Source organism: Paramormyrops kingsleyae, chromosome 14, assembly GCF_048594095.1.
Source record: "Paramormyrops kingsleyae isolate MSU_618 chromosome 14, PKINGS_0.4, whole genome shotgun sequence".
In the NCBI taxonomy this organism is placed as follows: domain Eukaryota; kingdom Metazoa; phylum Chordata; class Actinopteri; order Osteoglossiformes; family Mormyridae; genus Paramormyrops; species Paramormyrops kingsleyae.
In genome coordinates, this window is record NC_132810.1 from 26,360,904 (window position 1) to 26,384,572 (window position 23,669).

The following is a 23,669-nucleotide window of genomic DNA, read 5'->3' on the forward strand; positions in this document are numbered from 1 at the left end:
AACTACTAGCCCTACCTTGTGAATGTCTTAGTTTCCAGCATATAGTTTTTAGTTGTTCGTGTGGTCTTGAGGAGAACGTTTCTCGGTCTCCTTATGGTAAGGCAAGGCAAGTTTTTATTATCATACACAGGGGTTATACTATAAAAAAGTTTATGTATATGGTCTTTCTATATCGCGGATTTTCACCTATCGCTGATGGGTCTGGAACGTAACTTCCGCGAAAGGCGGGGGATCCAGACCCATCAGCGATAGGTGAAAATCCGCAATATAGAAAAACCATATACATAAACTTTTTTTATAGTTTAAGCCTTAAAATACCACTCCCACATGCTTTAAACACGTGAACTTATTAAAACGCACTTTGTAAACACATATGATGTGTGGATGTTGGGCTAAGGATATGAGTGACATAAAATATGAGAATTTCTGGTATCATTCGAATGTTTCTAGTAATGCATCGTGTTGGTCTTAAATTTTACTCATAATGGTCTTAAAAGGTCTTAAAAAGGTCTTAAATTTAACTTACTGAAACCTGCAAGAACCCTGACATACATACAAACATGCATACCTATAGTGAAGAAACAACACCAGAAGAGGAAAGCCATTATGTGGTGCATGACTGTATATACAAAATGTACAATAAGCTATATTGGCTGTAACAACCTGGTAATAACCAAGTATCAGAGAATGGCAAACTGGAATTCAAAGTCAACAGTTAAGCACAGTTCAAAACTTATAAGGACAGAACAAGAGACTGATGGATTGTAAAGAGCTTTGAAGCCTGCAGGGATCATCTTCCTGTGGCATTTTATTATAGTGTGGAGGAACAGTAAAGTTTATTTTTCAGAGCTTTGACTACCCTTGAAACATGAAAATGTATTATGGTCATTTACTGTACATAACACACACCATAACCTACATAATAAACAATTCTCATTAGGAAGTCATTTTTACATATTGTGGTAATGCAATTAACATTCTAGCATCTCAAATGAAACAGTACATTACATAAAGTATTTCATACAATTACACAAACCAGTTAGGTTGAATAGTATTCAATTACGTTTTATGTAAAAACGAAAATATTATAAAGCCCAAATACACATTAACTGGAGAACAGTATATAATCTTATGAAAACTTTGATAAACTGTAAACGATTGCTAAACAATTCCTAACCCATTGTTCCAGAGATACTAAATTAATATAAATGAATTGAGTATCAACTTCTTAAGCCCACTGAACCCACAATGTTGCAAAAGGTGTGAAGATCCACTCAAAAAAAATATACATATATTCTGAAGACATTCTGAAGTGTACAGCCATCGATCTCAAAATCATTTAGAACTACATATACTTTACATTTATCCAATTATTTCACATTTAATCATTTACATAATTTGATTCCCACTTAGGAATCGCCAGAAGTTGTTCATTTGACAGTCCTCTCATTACAAAATAAGCGAGTACTGGAAACCTGAAATACTATAGAGTGAATCGTCTCTCAACCTCATCAGCAATCATCTCAGCGATTGCCAGAGAAGAAGTGGCAGCAGGTGAGGGTGCATTCCGCACATGAAGAACTCTGCTTCCCACTTCACCCAGGCCTGCATCAAACACAAAGTCATCCACTAGGTTGCCATTGCGGTCCAGAGCCTGAGCTCTCACACCTGCAGGACCCCTAAAAGCCACAACAGTATCTTTAGATGCAGAATAATAGGTTAATCATGGAATCTCTTGCTATTAGAACATCGTGTAGGCTGAAACCCAGTTAGCAGGAAAAATAGTAAAGTAAATAACATTTCCAAAATTCTATTTATTACCTGAGTACATCACTGGGAGAAAGTTCAGGAATGAACTTCTGTAAGATTTTGACTTGTGCATTGATAAACATTCCCTTGTACATCTCCCCCAGTCCGTACATGATATTCTTCATCACAAGCTTCTGAAGACCTCTGTTTTAGATTGGTGAATTTAAAAAAGAAAAAAGCAGTTCTTACTTTAAAATGCATAATAAGTTGAATGATAGAAATTGTTAATAATTAATAAATTACAAAACTATTTCATTACACTCTAAGCAAACTTGCAAACCATTCCTGTGAATGGTTTCTCCATTCAGGCATTTAACAAAATTACAGATTTGTATCTTTCTCTATTATGATGAAAGGATTGACTTTGTATTGAGGTTAGCTAGTATCTTGAAGACAAGCTCCAATAAGAGAAGTAGCAAATCTCTTACTTTCCCTAAATTTCTAACATATAAATAGATCACATACTACAACTAATCTTTAGTTACTTCCATTTTTGCCTGTATATACAGTATTTCAGCTTTTTACAAAAAGGGAAAAATTACAATTATCTGTTGAAATTTTCATGTAAATGAAATCATTTTAACAGAACCTATATATTTCAGCATTCCAACAAATTTTAATGACAGAGAAATATTTGACAGATAATGTCAAAAAGCTGCCACAGATGTACATCAGTCTTTCAAACAGCTGTTCCCTATTTTGAGTTTATTCCAGCCTTAGGGTGGGGTCTTAGGGCACTTCCCCTCTACACTAGGTTATGAACCTGCGCGAAGTTGCCCCACCATATGTTTCAGATTTCAACCAGACTGGTCTCAATCGTATATGCCGCGTTTGTGCAGTTGTTGTGCCAAAAAGTGACTGTCTGCCAGAAACGGATTACGATCCGCGGGAGCGCGTACAGCCTGTTCAGGACGCATCGCAATTTCTGTGCGACTAAGGCGGGTAATTTCGATATCAAATTGTCTTAAAGTGCAAAAAGTATACAGTACATACACTCACCTAAAGGATTATTAGGAACACCATACTAATACGGTGTTTGACCCCCTTTCGCCTTCAGAACTGCCTTAATTCTACGTGGCATTGATTCAACAAGGTGCTGAAAGCATTCTTTAGAAATGTTGGCCCATATTGATAGGATAGCATCTTGCAGTTGATGGAGATTTGTGGGATGCACATCCATTGCACGAAGCTCCCGTTCCACCACATCCCAAAGATGCTCTATTAGGTTGAGATCTGGTGACTGTGGGGGCCATTTTAGTACAGTGAACTCGTTGTCATGTTCAAGAAACCAATTTTAAATGTTTCGAGCTTTGTGACATGGTGCATTATCCTGCTGGAAGTAGCCATCAGAGGATGGGTACATGGTGGTCATAAAGGGATGGACATGGTCAGAAACAATGCTCAGGTAGGCCGTGGCATTTAAACGATGCCCAATTGGCACTAAGGGGCCTAAAGTGTGCCAAGAAAACATCCCCCACACCATTACACCAGCACCACCAGCCTGCACAGTGGTAACAAGGCATGATGGATCCATGTTCTCATTCTGTTTACGCCAAATTCTGACTCTACCATTTGAATGTCTCAACAGAAATCGAGACTCAGCAGACCAGGCAACATTTTTCCAGTCTTCAACTGTCCAATTTTGGTGAGCTCGTGCAAATTGTAGCCTCTTTTTCCTATTTGTAGTGGAGATGAGTGGTACCCGGTGGGGTCTTCTGCTGTTGTAGCCCATCCGCCTCAAGGTTGAGCGTGTTGTGGCTTCACAAATGCTTTGCTGCATACCTCGGTTGTAACGAGTGATTATTTCAGTCAAAGTTGCTCTTCTATCAGCTTGAATCAGTCGGCCCATTCTCCTCTGACATCTAGCATCAACAAGGCATTTTCGCCCACAGGACTGCCACATACTGGATGTTTTTCCCTTTGCACACCATTCTTTGTAAACCCTAGAAATGGTTGTGCGTGAAAATCCCAGTAACTGAGCAGATTGTGAAATACTCAGACCGGCCCGTCTGGCACCAACAACCATGCCACGCTCAAAATTGCTTAAATCACCTTTCTTTCCCATTCTGACATTCAGTTTGGAGTTCAGGAGATTGTCTTGACCAGGACCACACCCCTAAATGCATTGAAGCAACTGCCATGTGATTGGTTGATTAGAAAATTGCATTAATGAGAAATTGAACAGGTGTTCCTAATAATCCTTTAGGTGAGTGTATATCCCCGAGCTAATAGCGAAGGTATGTCTTTGTCAGATTTAAGGGTTTGGTGAATTTTTAAATAAATAATTGCAATAAAAGTCAAAGGAAGCCATTGTCATGTAAAACGCTTTAAAGCAGTCCTCGGCCGTAACTGCGTTGTAAAACTAACCTTATGTCATGAAGCCATGGAAGTTCAAATGCGACACATTAATGTAGACATATGTTTATAAATGTTCCTACATCTAAATGAGTTTCACTGCACAACCGATGTGGATTAGCCTACTTATTAAATAAATACAATTCTTCATCTTACAGTCATATTAGAGGGTCAGTGGGTTTTTCCTGCATGCTCTGTGCTGCAGTATCAACTATCCAGTCCTTTTTACCACTTTAAACGCCTCTATAGGACCAGTAGTTCACCCATTGCCAAAAAGTGATTAGTCAATACCTTTTTACTGAATGACTCTTTCTGTCTGACTAATTTTCTACAATTTTCTGGGTTATATTTACATGATTAGATTTCTTAATAAGTTTAGGAGTGTTCTTATCTTCGATAAATGTGGTTGGACATAGGGTTTTCTTAATCCTTCCCCAAAAATCATAGATGCAAAAAAATACAAATCAAAACAGAATTTAGTAAGTGGTTGAAACATCTTTTACCTGTTGCAGAAAAAGTATGTCTTTTTTTGTTACCTTAACGCAACAAAGCTTTAATGAGTGTCAAGTAACCCACAAGGGTTGTCCTTATTAGAGCATTTTAACTGTGCCTTTAATAACTACACAAATAGTCAAAATCTTTTAAAAGTGATTTTATATCAGAATCTTCCTCAGAAATTGTTTGTTTGCAAAGTATGTTTGGAATACAAGAAATTTGTGTTGGTCAGACATTAGTAATATTAGTTTCAACCACTATCGTTATCAGCTAGTGAGCCACACACAATAATTCCAACTTTACCCTGGTGTCTTGTAAATATAGTAGTTCTTTTTGCATGTATATCGTTTTTTTTTTTATATATTTTGGTCTTGCAAGCATCTGTTTTTATTTTAGCACTAAGTATTGAAAAATAACTTTATTGAAAGTAATATACTTAAGTTCTGTTTTGATTTGTATTTTTTTGCATCTGTGTTTTTTGGGGAGAGATTAAGAAAACCCTATGTCCAAAAACATTTATCAAAGATAAGAACACTCCTAAACTTAAGAAATCTAATCCTGTAAATATAACCCAGAAGAGTGCAAAACAATTAAAATCAGGCAGAAAGAGCCATTCAGTAAAAAGGTTTTGACTTCAATCACTTTTTGGCAATGGGTGAACTGCATTGTACTGGTTATACTGGTCCTATAGAGGTGTTTAAATTGGTAAAAAGGACTGGATATCTCAGAAACTAAAGCAGCACAAAGGACAGTTTTAACGGCACAAACCAGCACAAACGCAGTACATAGGATTGCGATCGGTTTGGTGGAAATCAGACACAAATGGGGGGCCTTCACGCTGGTGTCACGTGACCATGTAAACAAACATTTATATCTCAGAAACTAAAGCAGCACAAACAAAAATTTTAATGGCACAATCCGGCACAAACGCGACAAATATGATTGAGACCAGTTTGGTTGAAATCTGAAACATATGGGGGGCCAACTTCACGCGGGTAAGTCACCAACACGTCTCGTGTTAGTTTTCCACTAATGACATCATCACAACACGTGAAGGGGGAGTTTTGTACTGAATTCAAAAATGGGTATAGGGCTAGGTGATGGGCCATATTAATATCGACATCAGATGTTATACACATGCAGTTCTCAAATGGCAAGGACCGCAATAGCTAGGTTGAAATCAGTCTTTTACATACCATCACAATGTTGAGGAATGTTAAAGCAAAATTTCAGATATCTGATTTTTTTAGTCGTGCAGCCCTAGTATATTATAGAAAATACTATTAAGTTCTTGTCATGGCAGCCACATCTCATTGAATCTGTTTTTCTGACCAGACTGCAATTCAAGCTTGAGTCTCTTCGTTTGTCCAAATATCCATTATATATATATAAAAATAATAATAATTGTTGTATTCTCAGTTCATAAGTATACTTTTTCAAGATAGCGGTTGTATTTTGTGCTTGCAAGGCAGATTAATTTCATTACCAATCAAAGTACCAAATGAGTACCCCAGCTGATCTTGTACTTCGGTAATGGTACTGGACAATCAATGGAAAGAGCGGTACCAATTTTCTTAGTACCAAAAGTTTGGTACATGGTGCAGTGGAAAACAGCCCTTAGATGCAAGGTCACAGAGTGTTCTGTTACAAACCTGTGTTTTATCTGACATGAGCCAACAGTTTCTTACATTTTACATATTGAAAAGTATATTTTCAATATTCCTTTTAATTATCAATATTTTACATATTAATTGTGAGCAGGGCTGTGGAGTCGGAGTCGAGGAGTCGGAGTCGGAGACAATTTTGGGTACCTGGAGTCGGAGTCGGCAAAAAGTTAACCGACTCCGACTCCTACTAAATTTAAATGGGAATTAAAAAAGTAAGTTGAAATGTCCCAATTCACAAACAGTCATAATGAACTACTTTTCTGCTGTAAGAATAAAGCCCAATGCATGCAGTGCATAATGTTACCACAAAACGAACATGTCAAGTAACCATGAAGCATGCTTTTCATTGACTGTATGCGTCACTATATGGGATGTAATGCACAGGTAAGGTGCGGCACCGCTTTCCATTGTGTCGTGTTCCACTGTTACAGGGAACTGTGAACCTAGCCTAAAGCCCCCCATACATTTACAGATGCACTGCCGATTTTTCGGCCGTTCAACGAGTCATCACGCGTCAAACGCCTGAAAAATCATCTGGTGTGTTCTCAGCTCCGTCGGCTCCCCTTCGCTATGCGCTAGTGAAGGGGGCCGAAGGAGCCGAGAACACAGATCTCCCTACCTGTCTCCAGCAGAGGCTCGTTCTGCTGATCAGCTGGCCGGTGAGTGACACAATGCACTAAACTTCCGGCTGGCTGACAGAGGAGACAGCCACTGCAGCAGACAGAGGCATCACATTACATTGGATGGGGGCGGTGGTCGAGATTTTCGGCAAGCTGGATCTGCCCGTCCATGTGGACATTCCCAATCAATTGCCGCGATTGTACACGCACATCGGTCGGTGGCAAAATCTTTGTTTTCATTGTGTTTGTCTTTAATCTGGCATTATAGTAGAGTGTTGGCTTCCTAGCCAGTAGTTCTGTGGTGAAATGACATGTATGTTGCCTTCCTTTCTTTCAATGGATGTAGAAAATACATTAGCATAGTATATACATACAGAGGAGTCGGAGTCGGGGAGTCGGAAGATTTAGAAACTGAGGAGTCGGAGTCGGAGCATTTATCTACCGACTCCACAGCCCTGATTGTGAGTAACTTGGTTTGCGAGTGTTTTGCAAGACTAGCAAAATTTTTTAATAAATTTTAACTTGATAAACGAGCGATGTCTTGCAATACGAGTATTACGTATACTAGCTCTGTCTGCCGAGCATCACGTAATCACAACTGAGCCGATGGTTCTCTCTCTCTCTCTCACACTGCGGGATTGTGGGTAATCGATTCCAGTGAGCCAACAGATAGCAGTGATTCTGTTAGTTATAATGAAAGTCGTCCTACAAAATAACCATCCTCTTCTTCTCTCTCTCTCATCTCCCTCACAACATCCACGATTCTTTTCAAAGGTAAAGTACAGGTTAATTTGTTTTATGTATTTTTACTTTATTTTGTATTAATCATTTTTATATGAATATGTTTGGGTTGTGGAACGAATCATCTGAGTTTCCATTATCTCTAATGGGAAAATTCACTTTGATATACGAGTGCTTTGGATTACGAGCATGTTTCCAAAATGAATTATGCTTGCAATCCGAGTTTTTACTGTATGTGTGAGGATGTCTAAATAACATAAATGTGAGTACCTGTAAGACAGAGCATCTACTGAATCCCAGAGGTCAAAGTCAAAGGGCCTATAGCCCTCACGTTTGAAGGCTAAAAGAGCATTGGGTCCAAGCCACACACTGCCATCCATTCGAGGAGTGAAATGAACCCCAAGAAAGGGGAAACGAGGATCAGGTACCTGAAAAATTCATGAGGACATATCACACACATACTTCCCCAAATGACCATTTTTAGAAAAGATTTCAATCTAATGGCGGTCAGGTCACTGACAGGGTAAATGTTGCCTCTGACAAGGTAATGTTTCTCTGGCTTCAGGACCAGATAGTCCCCTCTGAATGGGACGATGCGAGGCTCAGGACTGCAGCCAGAGATTTCAGACAGACGATCAGAGTAAAGACCCCCGCAGGTCAATACATAACGACACTGTACTTCATCCCCCTAGGACAACCCAGAAAGTCATTATAAATCACAATACAGTGTTAAAACTTGATTCCAAACTCAGAGTCCTTTGAAATAAATGTAAGAGGAACCAAGACTTACCTTTAAACTTTTAACTGATATAGGAAATTTAATACCTAAAAATAAAAGTGAAAATAATATTTAGTTCACAAGAACAAACATCCAAGTTCAGAACTTAAGTGAGGAACAAGGACCAATGCAAGATTTTTTATTGCAAAAGCCAGAAGAGATTAGTCACATCTTTTACCACTGGTATCGCCAGCTGGGCTCTCAGGCACAGATGAAATTGCAGCAGCCTCAAATTCTGTAATTACAGTACCACCTGCTGCTTGGAAATCTCTTCCATAGGTAAGAGACACCAGATGCCAATCCACAATGCCAGTGTAGGGTGAATCAATAGCCATTAGCCCCTAAGAAAAAAACTAGTTACATCAGTCCCACATACCAAATTTAGATTTTTATGAAAAGCTTCAAACAAATTTTGAGGCTCTCTCTCACCCTGCAGTAGGGTTCTCGTTCCCTAATTCCTTTAGCATCAATTATGCAGAGGTCTCGCACATTGTTGCTTTGGCCACGCTCATAGAGGGCCTTTAGTCTTGGAATCTCTTCCCTCTCTACTGCTACAATCAGCTGGAAACATAAATTCATGAAACCCAATTATCATAAAAAATAAATCCACACACTAAATTCTACCAGTCTTATCCATCCACAGGTACATAAAAACAGACAACCCAATGGACTATGACAGAAAATGTTTAGTTGCGTGGGCATTCAGCTTCACTACCATTTACCACAATTAAAAAACATTCCAATTGATGTAACAAATTGATGTAATTATCAACAAAACTTCAGTCAATGGCTAATGTCAATAAAAGTGTAGCTTATCAGTGTAGGATACAATTGGCTTATTTTGTTTCAAATGTGTCTTTTTGAACAAGAGTTGCACCTCACCTTGCCACACCTTTTATAGGGGATGCCATTCTTTTCACAGTATTCATAAGTAAGTGTGGCACCCCGCACACACAGTTTGGCCTTCAGGGAACCAGGGGTGTAGTAAATACCACTATGGATTACTCCACTGTTGTGTCCACTCTGATGTAGAGCTAGTGAAAAGGAAAAATGCTTATCATAGTACAGGCAATTTTCTTATGGTTCAAATACCAAATTATAAAAGAGATGATGCAAAGCCAAACAAGTTCACATTATTTTGGTCCCCAGTTGAGGTTTTCCTTAAATCCTCAGGAAATGTTTCTAGAAACCCTGATATGACAACTTATTTCATGTAACCTTTCTATGAGATGATGCCAGTTTTGGTTTTGTGTTTTCTCCCAATCAGGCCAGGTCAGGTTGGGGAGCATGAACTGATACAGCATGGTGCCATGTCCATCACACAGCGAAACGACTCAGGATTACAGTTGGCAATCTATCTATCTGCCACAGCCAGGTGTTATAAGGGCGTCCCCTTGGCCTAGTCGAATCGCTCGGGTCCCCAGCAATGCCTGCAAGCTGGATCACCCTTAGAGAAATGCACCACATGGTTGCAGTACCGTATCTGAAACACTTTTCCAATGTAAGTAATGTGTCTCATTCGGGACTTCCTGACCCTCATTCAACACAAAGTCAAACCAGTGCTATCCATGGATTCTATGAAGAGACAAAGTACCAAAGAACTCCAGTATTCATCTCAGGTCACTTGATAGCGTCCATGTCTCGCAGTCATACAGCAAGAACGAGAGCACCAGGACTCTAAAGACCCGGACCTTCATCCTCTTACAAAGATATCAGGAGTACCACACATTCCATTCCAGCGACCTCATGACCCTGCATGCTCTCCCAATCCATCTACTAACTTCTTAGGAAGAACCACCAGAGATATGTATGTCACTGCCAAGGTAAGTGAACCACTAAAAATACACACTGCTGATGGCTGTGTCATTAAAGGCCTGGATCATACTTTTGATTCAGGTTACTTGCAAACCCAGGCACTCAGATTCCTCACTCAGTCTCTCAAGAACCCCATGAAGAGCCTCCATTGACTCTTCAAAGAACACAGCATCGTCAGCAAAGTCAAGGTCAGTAAATCTTTTCACACCAACAGATTCCAGAAAGTTGCAGAACCCTATCACCCTGCCCAACACCCAGTCCATGTAAGAATTGAACAGAGTAGGAGCAACACTCCTGCAAAACTGCAGAATCCAATGGGAAGAACACAGAGGTTCTGCCACCACTCTGCACAGCACTCACAGAACTGGTATACAGGCTAGCCATGACATCCAGCAATTTCTGGGGAATCCCACACAGTCTAAGGATGTCCCACAGGGCAGCTCATTCAATGGAGTCTAACACTTTTCCAAAAGGCTGCAAAGAAACTGCTGAATTTCATGTTCGTGACCAACGAGAACTCTGAGCCAGGATGTGGTCAATGGTTGACTTTTTAGGCATAAAACCAGACTGCTTCAGACACTACTCCAATCAAGGACATTGCCAGCCAGTAAGAGTGTTGTTGTCCACCTACAGTTGCTGGAATCCAGGTGATCACCCTTCCCTTACCCGATAGACAAATCCTGTTTTCCAGTCAGTTGGGACGATGCCCGTCTCCCAAATAAGAGCAGACTGCTTGCAACGCCTGGAGGGCAGGCTTACCACCAGACTGGAGAAGTTCACCCTGGACATCATAGATCCTTGCAGCCTTCCCTACCCCCATCTGGTTCATTATCCATGCAATCTCAGTCAGATTAGGTGGTTTACAGCTAATCGGAGGATCAGTCCCAAGAACTGTGAACCCAGAAATGTCCAATGTCCTAGTCGGAGGATCAGCCTTAAACCTCTGCTCAAAGTGGCCCAGCAGGTCACAACTGTAGAGTCATCCAGAAGACCATTCCATCACCTATCCAGACTAACACAACTCTCTGAGGAACAGACTTGGTGTCTGTGGAACAGATCTAATTGTGCAGATTTGGATGGTGTCTCACTTGCTCACAGATTCCTCCAATTGTCTCCGTAGCTGCCCTCAGTGCCCTTGCAGCAGTCCTTCTGAGTTTGCAGTACAGACCGGAATCACAATCAAGCCGTGAGCTGAAACTCCTCTCAACATTATCTAGGGTGCTCTGCAAGAAGAAACACTCCTTCTGAAAACAGAGGCAGCACCAACACAACCCTCAGCAACCTTCAGGGTCTTATCACGGAAGGGCTCCCATATTACATTAGGATCAGAAATTGCACCCAAGTTTGCAAATTCCTCACACAAACTGCATGCAAACAGTTATGTAGGAGCCTCCAGCATCTGTGTGATCTTTTTTGCTGCATCACCACTACTGGAGTATCAAGTCCAATAATGGAGCTCAAGACACTGGAACCAGGATCCAGCGACCTGCAGACACTGACCTTTTTCAAAGTCAATGAACTTGGAGCCACTTTCACCAGACCTGTGGGGACCAACACGCTGCTCACACCCAGCCGTTAGTGCCAGTGGTTGCTTTATAGTCACTCTTGAGCAGTGGAGAGTCACCTTGTGGACACTAGAGGTCGACCGATATATCGGGCTGATATTTGGCATTTTTTAATGTATTGGCATTGGCCGATATCCGAGGGTAGTACGCCGATTTAGAGACAGGCAGGTCTGCGGACAGTCCAGTGTTATTGTTGCTGTGGAACACGTGGCCCATGATGCCTTGTGCAGCCAGAAGTTTTGGAAGAGTCCTGGGAGAAAACGATAAGGCTTAAATTGTGATCTTTCAAAGACCTATTTATTTAACTGGTTTGCTATGAAATATGCTTTAAAAGAAAACGCGAGCGCTTTTGAAAGAGAACGCGAATTACCCTGTTGGGAACTGGCGTAATGATAATCACGGACGTTTTTTTAATTGTTAAAAATAATTTTAATTGTTAAAATTTTAATTATTACCATATCAGCTCGATGTTATCAATTCTGTTTTTGAGTTTCACTCTGTGTGTAGGGCAGAGCAGGCAGCTCTCTCAAACACTGCAGCATATGTGAGTTACTCTGCCCCGATCACAGACAGCACCGTCCTCGGAGACACAGAGCTGCTAAGAACAATGCATGGCAGAGAAACTGTCTGTCCGAAAGCGTGGTTACCATTCACTTGAATCTAGGGGCTTACGTTGTCCTTGCATACAAGACTGTAATACATCAAAGATATTTTATTTTCCGCGATCGCTAGATTCTGATTGTGAGTTTGGCTTGTAAACTATCCGTCTGCTAACATAACATGTTACTGAAAGGTTTTGGGCCTTGTACACTACTCATCATACCATGATGCACTTAGTTACTAGTGTTTTTTTTTCTTTCAAAATGTATTAGAGTGTAATTGTTTTAATGAGCATGGAATACCGGAATTGTGGAATGAATTGAAGAGGGCACTATAATAAAAATGCTAACCTTGCATTTTTTCTTCTGTTTTCGTAATTGCTGTCTGATGGCTGAACAAAAATCTAATCCTGTATGGCAGCATTTCACCAAGCCAAGTTTAAGTTATTGTTTACAAATTGTATTGTGTTTTTGTTAAGTTTATATTTAAATTTACAGTCAGTATTCAATAAATGCTAAGTTGAGAAATTTTGTGTATCGTTTGTTATTAGTGTGATATTTTACCATGCAAATAGAGGGAAAAATGTCCAATTATCGGCCAAAAAAATAATAAATAAATAAATAAATCGGCAGCATATATCGGCCATCGGCTAACCCTGACTCCTAAATATTGCTATCAGCATCGGCTATTGAAAAACCCATATCGGTCGACCTCTAGTGGACACCCATCACCCAATGAGCAATGATGCAAGTAAAATGTCTCCCTCACTGGGATATCACTGACCACAGTCAGATCATATACAGAAACAGAAGACACACCCAGAGAGTGCCTTATATGAGGATCATAATACGCTCATTGAAAGGAGTAACTTCAGACACCATAGGGAGAAGTCACAGCAACAGCTACTCCGTGAGCATGACAGCCATCAGAGAGACCAGACCAATAATAGGTGTACCCACCAACAGAGATCTAGCCACTCCCCAGTCTGCATACCTCAGAGAGTGCTGCCACTAAAATGCAGAGTTTACAAAACTCTCCCGATAGCAGTAGAAGATGGCCAACACACCAAATAGACAACCCGAATGCCTACCTGGATGGACTGCCTCAATACTGGACCCGAGTGTTGACGTGCAGCGGGTGAGTCCTTAGCACCACACCAATTCTGATCCCCAACTGGCCTGTCTGTATTGGCTCTCCACCGGTTTTGACTGAGGGGTCCCCTTGTCCCTTCAGAGTGTGTACCAACGGGAGTGCCAATCCCGCCACCAAACCCCCCAAATTTTCCCTTTCCCTTTGGAGGACCGCTTGCAGGGCTGGATGCAGTTTAACGTCATACCCAATGCTTACACTAAAACAGCCATGTTTCCTTTTGATCCTCTTCACTGGTATTGTTAAATCCCAGGCAGTCTGTCATCTTGCAAGCCTTACATTGTTGTAAACTAAAACAAATTTTTTGCTCATAGAAAGTAATTGCAAATAAGTGCACCTAGCTGCAAATTTTTCCTGGGGATCAATAAATCTGGGCTTCATTAATGGGGTATTTGAATATTACCAAAATACTATTTCAGATACAGTGCTCACAGCAGATGGACACAAGATTTGCTAGGCAAGTTTTATCATTCATGAAAATTCTGCTTCTTGAATTACTAACTGGGGAGCTTTGGGGTACGGATAACATAAAACACTTTTTGACAATGTAACGTTGTAGAAATGTGCTATTTAAGTAAAATTAAATTTTATATTACTGCACTGTGTTTTCATTTACTTTAAAAACAGGCATTTCTGTGTATTGGCAAACTGCTGACTTGTATACATTGATTTTTGATACTCTTATGCCAATTAATTCCTTTCTGTAATGCCCAAAGGTACCCTGTCATACCAAGTTCTTTTTCTTTTTCCAGCAGTACAAAGCTTAGTGTAGGATGTCTAAGGATAAGCTCCCTTGCTGCTGCCAGGCCAACAATTCCACCACCTATGATTGCCATATCGTACAAACTGCAACACAAACACACTGTCATTAGGGCTACTGTGCTCACAAGACCCAAACAGCAACATTGTCTAATTGAGAATAATTTGCTTTAGGGTGAACGACATTTGTCCATTTTTTAATCATTTAATAAATACAGATCATGCATAACATTATTGTATTAATTAAACCTCTTTAATATGAATATATTTTCAATACAATCAAATAATATACAGCGTCCACAGTTTTTCATCTCAAAGTACAAAAATGTTAGTCAGGTGGTGCAAAGCAAATGTGAAGAAAATTAATAATTAATATTAATAATATTTAAGTAGAGATGCACTGATTGAAATTTTGTAGGCCGATTCTGATTTTTTTTGCAAGCATGACATGCCGATGCAGATTCTGATTTTCTTTAAGAACCATAATTGACAGCATATAGAAACAAAAATCTTCAATGTTAATTTTTATTTTCATAACAAAACAAAACTGTTAAACTTTAAAATTTCCCCCAACATCGTATGTTATGCACATACAATTCTTACTCAGTCTCAAATAAACTAGATTAAGATCAGAGTATTTCATACCTTCATACTGTACTATAGTGCAGGGGGTTAAAGATTCACCAAAACATTTTTATTTCGTCAAATGGAAACAACCTTAGCTAGCTTAACAATTTTGATTATTTCTCCTTTTCAAGATCATTAAGTTTGTTTAATAATCAGTTTAATCTAATTCACAATCATAAGCATCTAATCCCTCAAATTTATTTACTTGACTATTAAGCAGAATTTCCTGATCAGCGTCATAAACGAATTGGTTGACTTCTACTACAAAATCGACTAATAACATTAATAGGCCATTCCCTTTTTAATTCAACAAATTTCCAAAAATGTTTTTGCATCACCATTTTGATTTGAGTAAATTTATCATGTGAATTACATTCATTTTCACAGCTCATAAATGTTTGTTTTTTTTACATTGAGATACAGCAACTTTTTTAAACCCAAATGACATGGTTCAGCTATAGCTTGATATAAAACTCAGTAGCTATGTTTTCATGGTCAAACTCAACTGCATAAATCTAAGTTTCTTTGTTCAAAGCAAACTCTTGCAAACTGCATGTTTTACTACTTTTGGTTATTAAAGTGAAGGGCTTGGTGCATCAAATAGTTTGTTTGATATAAGGAAGTAGAAATGTATTTTGAATACTTATCTACGAAACACTGTCCTGCTACAAAGTCCCCTTCATGAGACAAGCACTCCAAAAGTGTCCAAACTTTTTAAATAGTATTTTTGTCTTAAAAACACATGCTGGGGGAGGGGTAATTTCTTCATTAAAATTGTGAAGAATGTACTCTTTACCTGCTTTCAAACAATAAAAAACATATTGTTATTCAAAAGGGTGTATAAGTTGTAAGGCTCTAAGAAAAAAAAAACAAATCACACCACTAATCTCTTTTGATCCACTAATTTAATAAAAAATAACCTGAAATGTAGCCTGAAGAGTGTAAAACGTTTTGGAAAACTTTGGACATCTCCTTTATCTTGCAAGATGTAGTCCAGGCATACCACTAAAATAACTCTTTATGAGCTTTCAATCAAAAATGGTGATGCAAAGGCCATTTTTCAATTAAGCTGGAATAACCCTAATAAGTAATTGCAATAAACCTGTTTATGGGACGACTTTAATGGAGAACATATGATCATATAAACGCCATAACACTTCTTGACGAAATCCCACAACTTACTTTTAACACAAATCATTTTTTTACAGAATCGATTTATGACACAGGCAAAATAATTCCTCATCACAACCGCAACCACTAGTATATGTGCCCAAGTTTATACAACGTACCGTAGAACATAGTTTTACAATTAAAACCCAACTTGCCTTACCTGTGCTGATACCTCACGCGAATGCATTTCGAGAACTTACTAGTGGTTTTCATGAAAATCAATGAACAGTTTGAAAAGGTATTTATTAGAGTAGGGATCATTATCGTTGTAAAAAATGGTCTTTTAATCGTTCGTGAACGACTCGGAATGTACGGCCTCCTATTTGCTAAATTACTACCTAATAGCCAACATGACACTCAATGACAACGCAAACTTAGAAGGCAAATGACAAACAAAAACACTAAAGGCTGCTCCTCCTCGTTTTGCAGTGCGCACGCGCAGACGTGCGAGCTATCTTCGCGCATGTGCACACCATACTAAATTTTACTATGCTTCCTGATTAGCCTGTTGACTGTTGTCACTACGTACTTCCGTACACCCTGTCACTGGATCCGTAGCTTCCGGATCCGGTTCATGCATGGTGTCACTACCGAAAATGTTACACCTACCGAAAATGTAACTTCATAAATTGCTACACAGGTGTTACCCGACAAATTTTTATTTGCAGAAGTTGAAGAAGGATATTCAGACAAATTGTTCTTTTTGTAATGTCCATGTTGAAACAGTTTTACATCTGTTCTGGAACTGCCCTTTTGTCACTATGTTTTGGAAAGACTTATCTCAGTTTGTATGCCGATGTATATGTGAAAATTTTTCTCTCTCATTTAAGGATGTGTTGTTTGGATTTTACAATATCTGTCATTCTAAACAGGAAGAATACTATCTTATAAATCTTCTTATTATCCTAGCAAAATTTCATATACATAAGAGCAAGTATTGCAACAGAACACCTATGTTTATTATCTTTGAAAACGAATTTCAACAATACCTCCAAACTATTTCTTATTGTAATAATTCCAAAGCTATAAAGACCATCAATATCTGCACTAAATTTAATTTATTGTAATTTAAGCCCCTACATCATTATTATTTTTTATTTATTTTGTTTCTTTGCTGTTTCCTTTTACTTCTGAAAGTTATTATTACTGTTATTATTGTGTGCTGATCTATTCTGCTGTATCACATGTTTGAAGTTCATAATAAAGCATTAAAAAAAGAAAAAAGAAAATGTAACTTCCGACTACGACAAGGAGATGGGATGCAGCGAGCAGGCGGCTTTTGAGGAAGAGTTTCCTTTATTGCCTGTGACCCCAAGCAAGCCACCGGTCGCTAAAAAGCCTATACCATTGCCCAGGTTCATCATGATAATGCTTCAATATCTGATGATGCAGTTCGTACCTTGGCCAACCTTATTAATTCTCGGAGTGACGCGATTGAGAAAATGGTGGAATCTGTCCGTGACCAGATAAAAGACATAAATGACAAGATCATTTGCATTGAAAAAAGAGTAGAGAGGAGTGAGGGAACTCTGGTACAGTGTATGAATCGTGTGTCTGTCTTGGAGAGTTATTGTCGGCGGTGGAATCTGAGGCTTCATGGCATCTCAGAAGTTGAAAAGGAGGATGTTCGTGCGCAGGCGGTTGGTATATGTCAAGAGGTTTTACACTCTGAGAAGGACAGGATATCGGACGCTGTATAGATGTTGCTTATCGTGTGGGGGAACCGCACCGAGACAATCCAAAACCTCGCGCCATCTTCCTCAGGTTCATCTCCCGGCAGCACAGGGATGCAGTTTGGAAAGCTGCTAAAAATAGCGTTTTCCTTAAGAAAAAAGGGCTGCGTTTTACCGAGGACTTGTCAAAAGAAGACCAAGAAAGCAGGTATAGACTGTGGCCTATGATTAAGAATGCACGTGAGATGGGGAAATCGGCATACTTTGTGGGAGGTAGAGGCTTCATAAATGGTACTGAAATCCATCCACGGCAAGAAGTTACTGCAAGTGGTCGATGAGGTCACGGGTTTGATCTTCACTCGTATCGATGGTTCACTGGACGTTCTGTATGTATTTTGGGAAGCATACAATTTTTGCCTTTTGTCGTTTAGTTTTTATGTAGCATTGATAGTGTCTAATGGTTAAAGTGAAAATGTTTAAAGGTAATGAATGTTTAATGGACCAAAATTTAGCCAACTTTTTAGAATTTGGCTTAGTTTTTGTTACAAATATTTTATGGTGCTGATCTCGGTGCTATTTCTGAGTTTGTTTATCTCAAAGTAATTATAAGACAGTTGTTACTTGTTCATTTTTCACTGTTTGTGTCAATCTGTCTACTTTTTCTTTTGTATCATTTAACGCTAGGGGGTTGCGTAATAACGTTAAAAGTAAAGCTTTATTCCTTTTTGCCAAGCAGTTTAGATCAGATTTTGTCTTTTTACAAGAATCTCATTCTGTCCTAAATGATGTCAGTTTTTGGAGGACTCAGTGGGGTAACTCCATATGGCTGTCTCATGGCACTGAACGCTCAGCTGGGGTGTCTACCTTAAAGTACAGGTTTAATGGAGATGTCTTACTCACAGAATGTGATTCAGATGGACACTTTATTTGCCAGGTAATTAAACATGGTGATTTTATTTTCATAGTGTGCAATGTTTATGGTTATAATACACACATGGAAAATAGGTATCTTATTTTATCTTTAGAAAATATATTGTTACGCTGGATAAATAAATTTCCAAATGCCACCTTACTGTTAGGAGGGGATTTTAATGATATTCTGGATGTCAATTTGGATAAATGGCCTCCTGGTCAGCATAACAGAACTAATTCTAATCTTAAGGTCTTTATGGATAAATTCAATCTCGTAGATATTTGGAGAGTAAAACATCCTAGTGATAGATTGTTTACTTGGAGCAACAAAACAGGCTCTAGACAGTCAAGGATAGATTTTTGGTTGGTCTCTGAAAGTTTTAACAAAGATGCTGTTGTTGCAGATATATGTCCTACGCCTCTAACAGATCATAAAGTTATACACATTAAGATGAACCTTTCTACTTCTAAAATTGGTTCTTTTCACGTAGGGTATTGGAAACTTAATAGCTCTTTAATATGTAATGATGAAGTTAAAGAAAAGGTTAAAGATCTGATCTCATACTTTTGGTCCAAAGCTGAAGAAGAACAACTGTTTAGCACTAATTGGGAACTCTTAAAATTTGAAGTTGGCAAATTCCTTAGAAAATTTGGCAGGCAGAAGGCCATTTCTAATAGGGCTGAGGAGGCAGGGATAGTAACAAGGATAACTTGTTTATCTCATAAAAACCCTGCTACTTTGTTAGAAGAGGAAAAGTCAGAGTTAGCTTATCTGCAAATCAAATTAGATGAGTTATACAGCCATAAAGCAAAAGGTGCATTTGTCAGATCTAGAGCAAAATGGCTTGAAGAAGGGGAACAAAATTCACACAATTTTTTAAATCTAGAAAAACACCATGCCAATAATAATAGTACAGTGCCTGACAAAAGTCTTGTCGCTTAACCAAGTTGTAGGAACAACAAATAATAACTTGACCTGTAGTTAATCAGTTGGAATCAGAAATGGCTTATGAGAAAAGGCAAAGCTCTCTAGATTATGCTTATTATACCAAAATAAAGTTTTGCATCATTCATTGAGTTTTGTCATGTAATTAGGACAGAAAGGTCAACTTTTGCCTGGACAAAAGTCTTGTCATATGCAAAAATAATGTAGAAATTATACATATACTTCATTTAGAATACACAAACATGCTACAATAACATCAGAACATAAAGTCATGGTGCCTTGGAAAAAAAAAATTAATAATGTGTATGACTCCCATGAGCTTGGAGGACCACATCCATACGTCTTGGCAATGACTGAAATAACTTGTTGATGAAGTCATCAGGAATGGCAAAGAAAGCAATTTTGCAGGACTCCCAGGGTTCGTCTAGATTCTTTGGTTTCGTCTTCCAAGCCTCCTCCTTCATCTTACCCCAGACATGCTCAATAATGTTCATGTCTGGTGACTGGGCAGGCCAATCCTGGAGCACCTTGATCCTCTTCAGTTTCAGGAACTTCAATGTGGAGGCTGAAGTATGAGAAGGAGCGCCATCCTTCTGCAGAATTTGCCCCCTCTTATGGTTTGGAATGTAATGGGCAGCAAGAATATCTTGATACTTCAGGCTGTTGATGTTGCCATCCACTCTGCAGATCTCTCGAACACCCCCATGGATGTAACCCCAAACCATGATTTTTCCTCCACCAAACTTGACTGTTTTCTGGGTGAATTTTGAGTTCATGCGGTATTTTGAGGTCTCCTGTAGTATTTGCGGCATTTGGTATGTAGTTCAATGGATGATTCGTCAGAAAAATCAACCTTCTGCCACTTTGCCTCTGTCCATCCTTGCTGCAAGCTGTGGGCCTTGGCAAATTCAACATGCTTTTTTTGTTGTGTTCTTGTTAATGCTGGTTTCTGAGCACTAATTTGACCATGGAGACCACTGCGTGCGAGAATTCGAGAATCTGTTCTTGTAGACACAGCGGTTTCTGGTGACCAGTTCTGATGTAGCTCTGCTGCAGTTGAAAAAGGGTTGGCCCTGGACTTTCGAAGCAACAAACGGTCCTCTCAAAGAGTTGTCTTACGGGGTCTGCCTGACCTGGGCTTGTCATGAACATCACCAGTTTCTTTATATCTTTTTTTTAATCCTCTCCACTTGATGTTTGGATACATTAACGATGTCTGCCACCTCAGCAGCAGACTTGGTCTGTGGTTGAATCTTTGGCATGTTTTCAGAAGCCAGGCTGCACTTCCAAGTGAAGGTCTGGTGTGCTGGGGTTCTTTTTATACACACCTGGGATTATGTTAATTACAATATTTGTCAAAGGTGAACCTCTAATTTGTGATTGGTTGAATAATTAAAAGACATGACAAGACTTTTGTCCTTGCAAAAACAGGTGTTTTGGACTTTAACAAGCTGTGAACATCAGGACACTTTTTGACTGTTTCATTTTGCACCCAGTTATTAATATGAAAGCCCTTGGCATTAAATTGATCCATTCATTGTAGCAATTGATTGATTAGAAATAAAGTTATATGCCTTTTTAAGTTACTATGTCCTTATGTGACAAGACTTTTGTCAATGACTGTATTAATAGATTGAATATTAATGGGGTTGTTGTCGAGGATTTTAAAATAATATCAGGTTATTGTACTAATTTTTATCAAAATTTGTATAGCTCTAAGTTGTGTCAAACTTCAGTTAATTCGTTTTTGGACTCTCTGATGGTTAATTCTATTGACAGGAGTGAAATGGAGTTATGTGATAATCCCATTACCCTTGAGGAAATTAAGATTGCCGTGAATATTCTTAAGAACAACAAGTCGCCAGGTACTGATGGCTTGACTGCAGAATTTTATAAGGCTTTTGTTGATGATCTGGCTCCCTTTTTATTTGCAACCTTTAAAGAGAGTATAGAAAAAGAGTGTCTTCCTGCCACTATGACTCAAGGGTTGACTACATTAATTCCCAAACCTAAAAAAGATACACTACTGATTGATAATTGGCGTCCAATCTGCTTGCTTAATAATGATTATAAGATATTTGCCATACTATTGGCTAAAAGACTTAAGTTAGTATTAAATTCAGTTATTGAAGAAACCCAGTCAGGTTTTATGGCAAACAGACATATTACAAATAATGTCAGACTAGTTTTGGACATTTTGGATTACTCAGATTTAGTGAATGATAATGGCTTCATCCTGTTTTTAGATTTTTACAAAGCATTTGATACTGTAGAGCATCAATTTATTTTGCAATCTTTACAAAAGTTTGGTTTTGGTAGTTATTTCTTTACGGCTGTTAAAACTCTTTATAAAAATGGTAATAGCTCTATTAAACTAACGTGGGGGACATCTCCTAGATTTAATCTGTTTAGAGGTATTAGGCAGGGTTGTCCTCTGTCTCCGTGCCTCTTTCTTTTAGTGGCCCAGCTCATGGCGAACCATATTAAATCTAGCTCTGTGCAAGGTCTTAACCTTTTTGGCAGAGACCTGATCATGACACAGCTGGCAGATGACACTGCTTTATTCTTGAAAGATGAAAACCAAATTCCTGTTGTCATTGAAGTAGTCAGGGAGTTCTCTAAGGCTTCTGGCTTATGTTTGAATGTAAATAAGTGCGAAGTTTTGGCCATTAAGGAATGCTCTAGATCTGACATTTATAACATTCCAGTAAAAAATGAAGTCCGTTGTTTAGGGATTTTAATTGCTAAGGACCAACAAAGTCGTTCACTTCTAAATTTCAATCCTATTATACAAAAAACTCAAAGAAAATTAAACCAATGGCTCTCAAGAGACTTATCATTGAGAGGTAGAGTATTGCTTACAAAAGCAGAAGGAATTTCTCGGTTGACTTATGCAGCTTTGGCTCTACATCTTGATGGTAAGATGTTAAAAGAGATTGATAAAATGCTTTTCAACTTCTTGTGGAAAAATAGGATCCATTGTTCTTATGAATTCTTATGAAAATGGGGGTCTTAATTTTCTTGATTTTTGTACTTTAAATAATACTTTTAAGATTAATTGGCTAAAGAAATTTTTTCAACATCCTACCTCCATTTGGAATGTTATACCTTTTCATATTCTATCTCAGTTAGGTGGCTTGCATTTTTTTCTTGTCTGCAATTACGATATAGATAAAATTCCTGTTAAAATGTCTGCATTTCATCGCCAGGCTTTTTTGTCTTTGTCTCTCATCTACAAACATAATTTTTCTCCTCACAATTATTATATATGGAATAACAAGGACATTTTGTATAAGCATAAATCTCTCTTTATGAAGCAGTGGTTTGATAATAGTATTGTATTGGTGGATCAGCTATTTAATAAGGATGGTCTTCTCTTCACGTATCAGGAGTTCTTATCAGAATATAAAATTCCTATTCCTCCAGGGGATTATGCAAAAATCTTTGGTGCAATACCTTCTGGTCTTAATATGCTATTTAAATCTCAGCAGAGAATTAGGGTTGCTCAACATCTACCCTATATATCTTTGGTGCATACTTCTGTGGGTAAGATATGCTTTTCCATTGATTCTCGTAATAACAAAAGGGCTTTACGAAGTCTGTTTCAAAGAGATATTACAACTATACCTTGTGTGATCTCATACTGGAGTCAGTTTGTGGATGATGTGACTTGGAAGAAGGTCTGGCTTCTCCCTAATAAATATTTAATTACCAATAAAATTAAGGAAATTTATTTTAAACTTATTCACAGATTCTACCCAGCTAAATGGTTTATTAAACGACGGTTTAAAAAGGACATTGATATTACCTGTAACTTCTGTATTGAACACCTGGAATCTGTTGTGCATTTGTTTTGGCATTGCCCTGTTGTCACGAATTTCTGGCAAAACAAAAAATTTTTTATTTCTGAACGTATTGTTAAAAACTTTATTTTACTGTGGAAAAACGTATTGTTTGGTCTCACAGAAAATGACACATTTAAAAAGTC

General features: G+C 38.5%; 1 protein-coding gene across 1 annotated transcript; it reads right to left on the minus strand.

Moving 5' to 3' along the window:
- Positions 1 to 760: 760 nt before the first annotated feature.
- l2hgdh (L-2-hydroxyglutarate dehydrogenase) lies at positions 761 to 16,591 on the minus strand. The gene is made up of 10 exons (XM_072698896.1): positions 16,311 to 16,591; positions 14,325 to 14,440; positions 9,348 to 9,499; positions 8,895 to 9,026; positions 8,644 to 8,806; positions 8,478 to 8,512; positions 8,208 to 8,375; positions 7,958 to 8,115; positions 1,822 to 1,953; positions 761 to 1,679 (listed from the first exon to the last, which is right to left on the minus strand). The coding sequence occupies exons 1-10, from the start codon at positions 16,409 to 16,411 to the stop codon at positions 1,484 to 1,486; spliced, it is 1,353 nt and encodes a 450-aa protein (XP_072554997.1). The 5' UTR covers positions 16,412 to 16,591; the 3' UTR covers positions 761 to 1,483.
- Between the last annotated feature and the right edge of the window lie 7,078 nt (positions 16,592 to 23,669).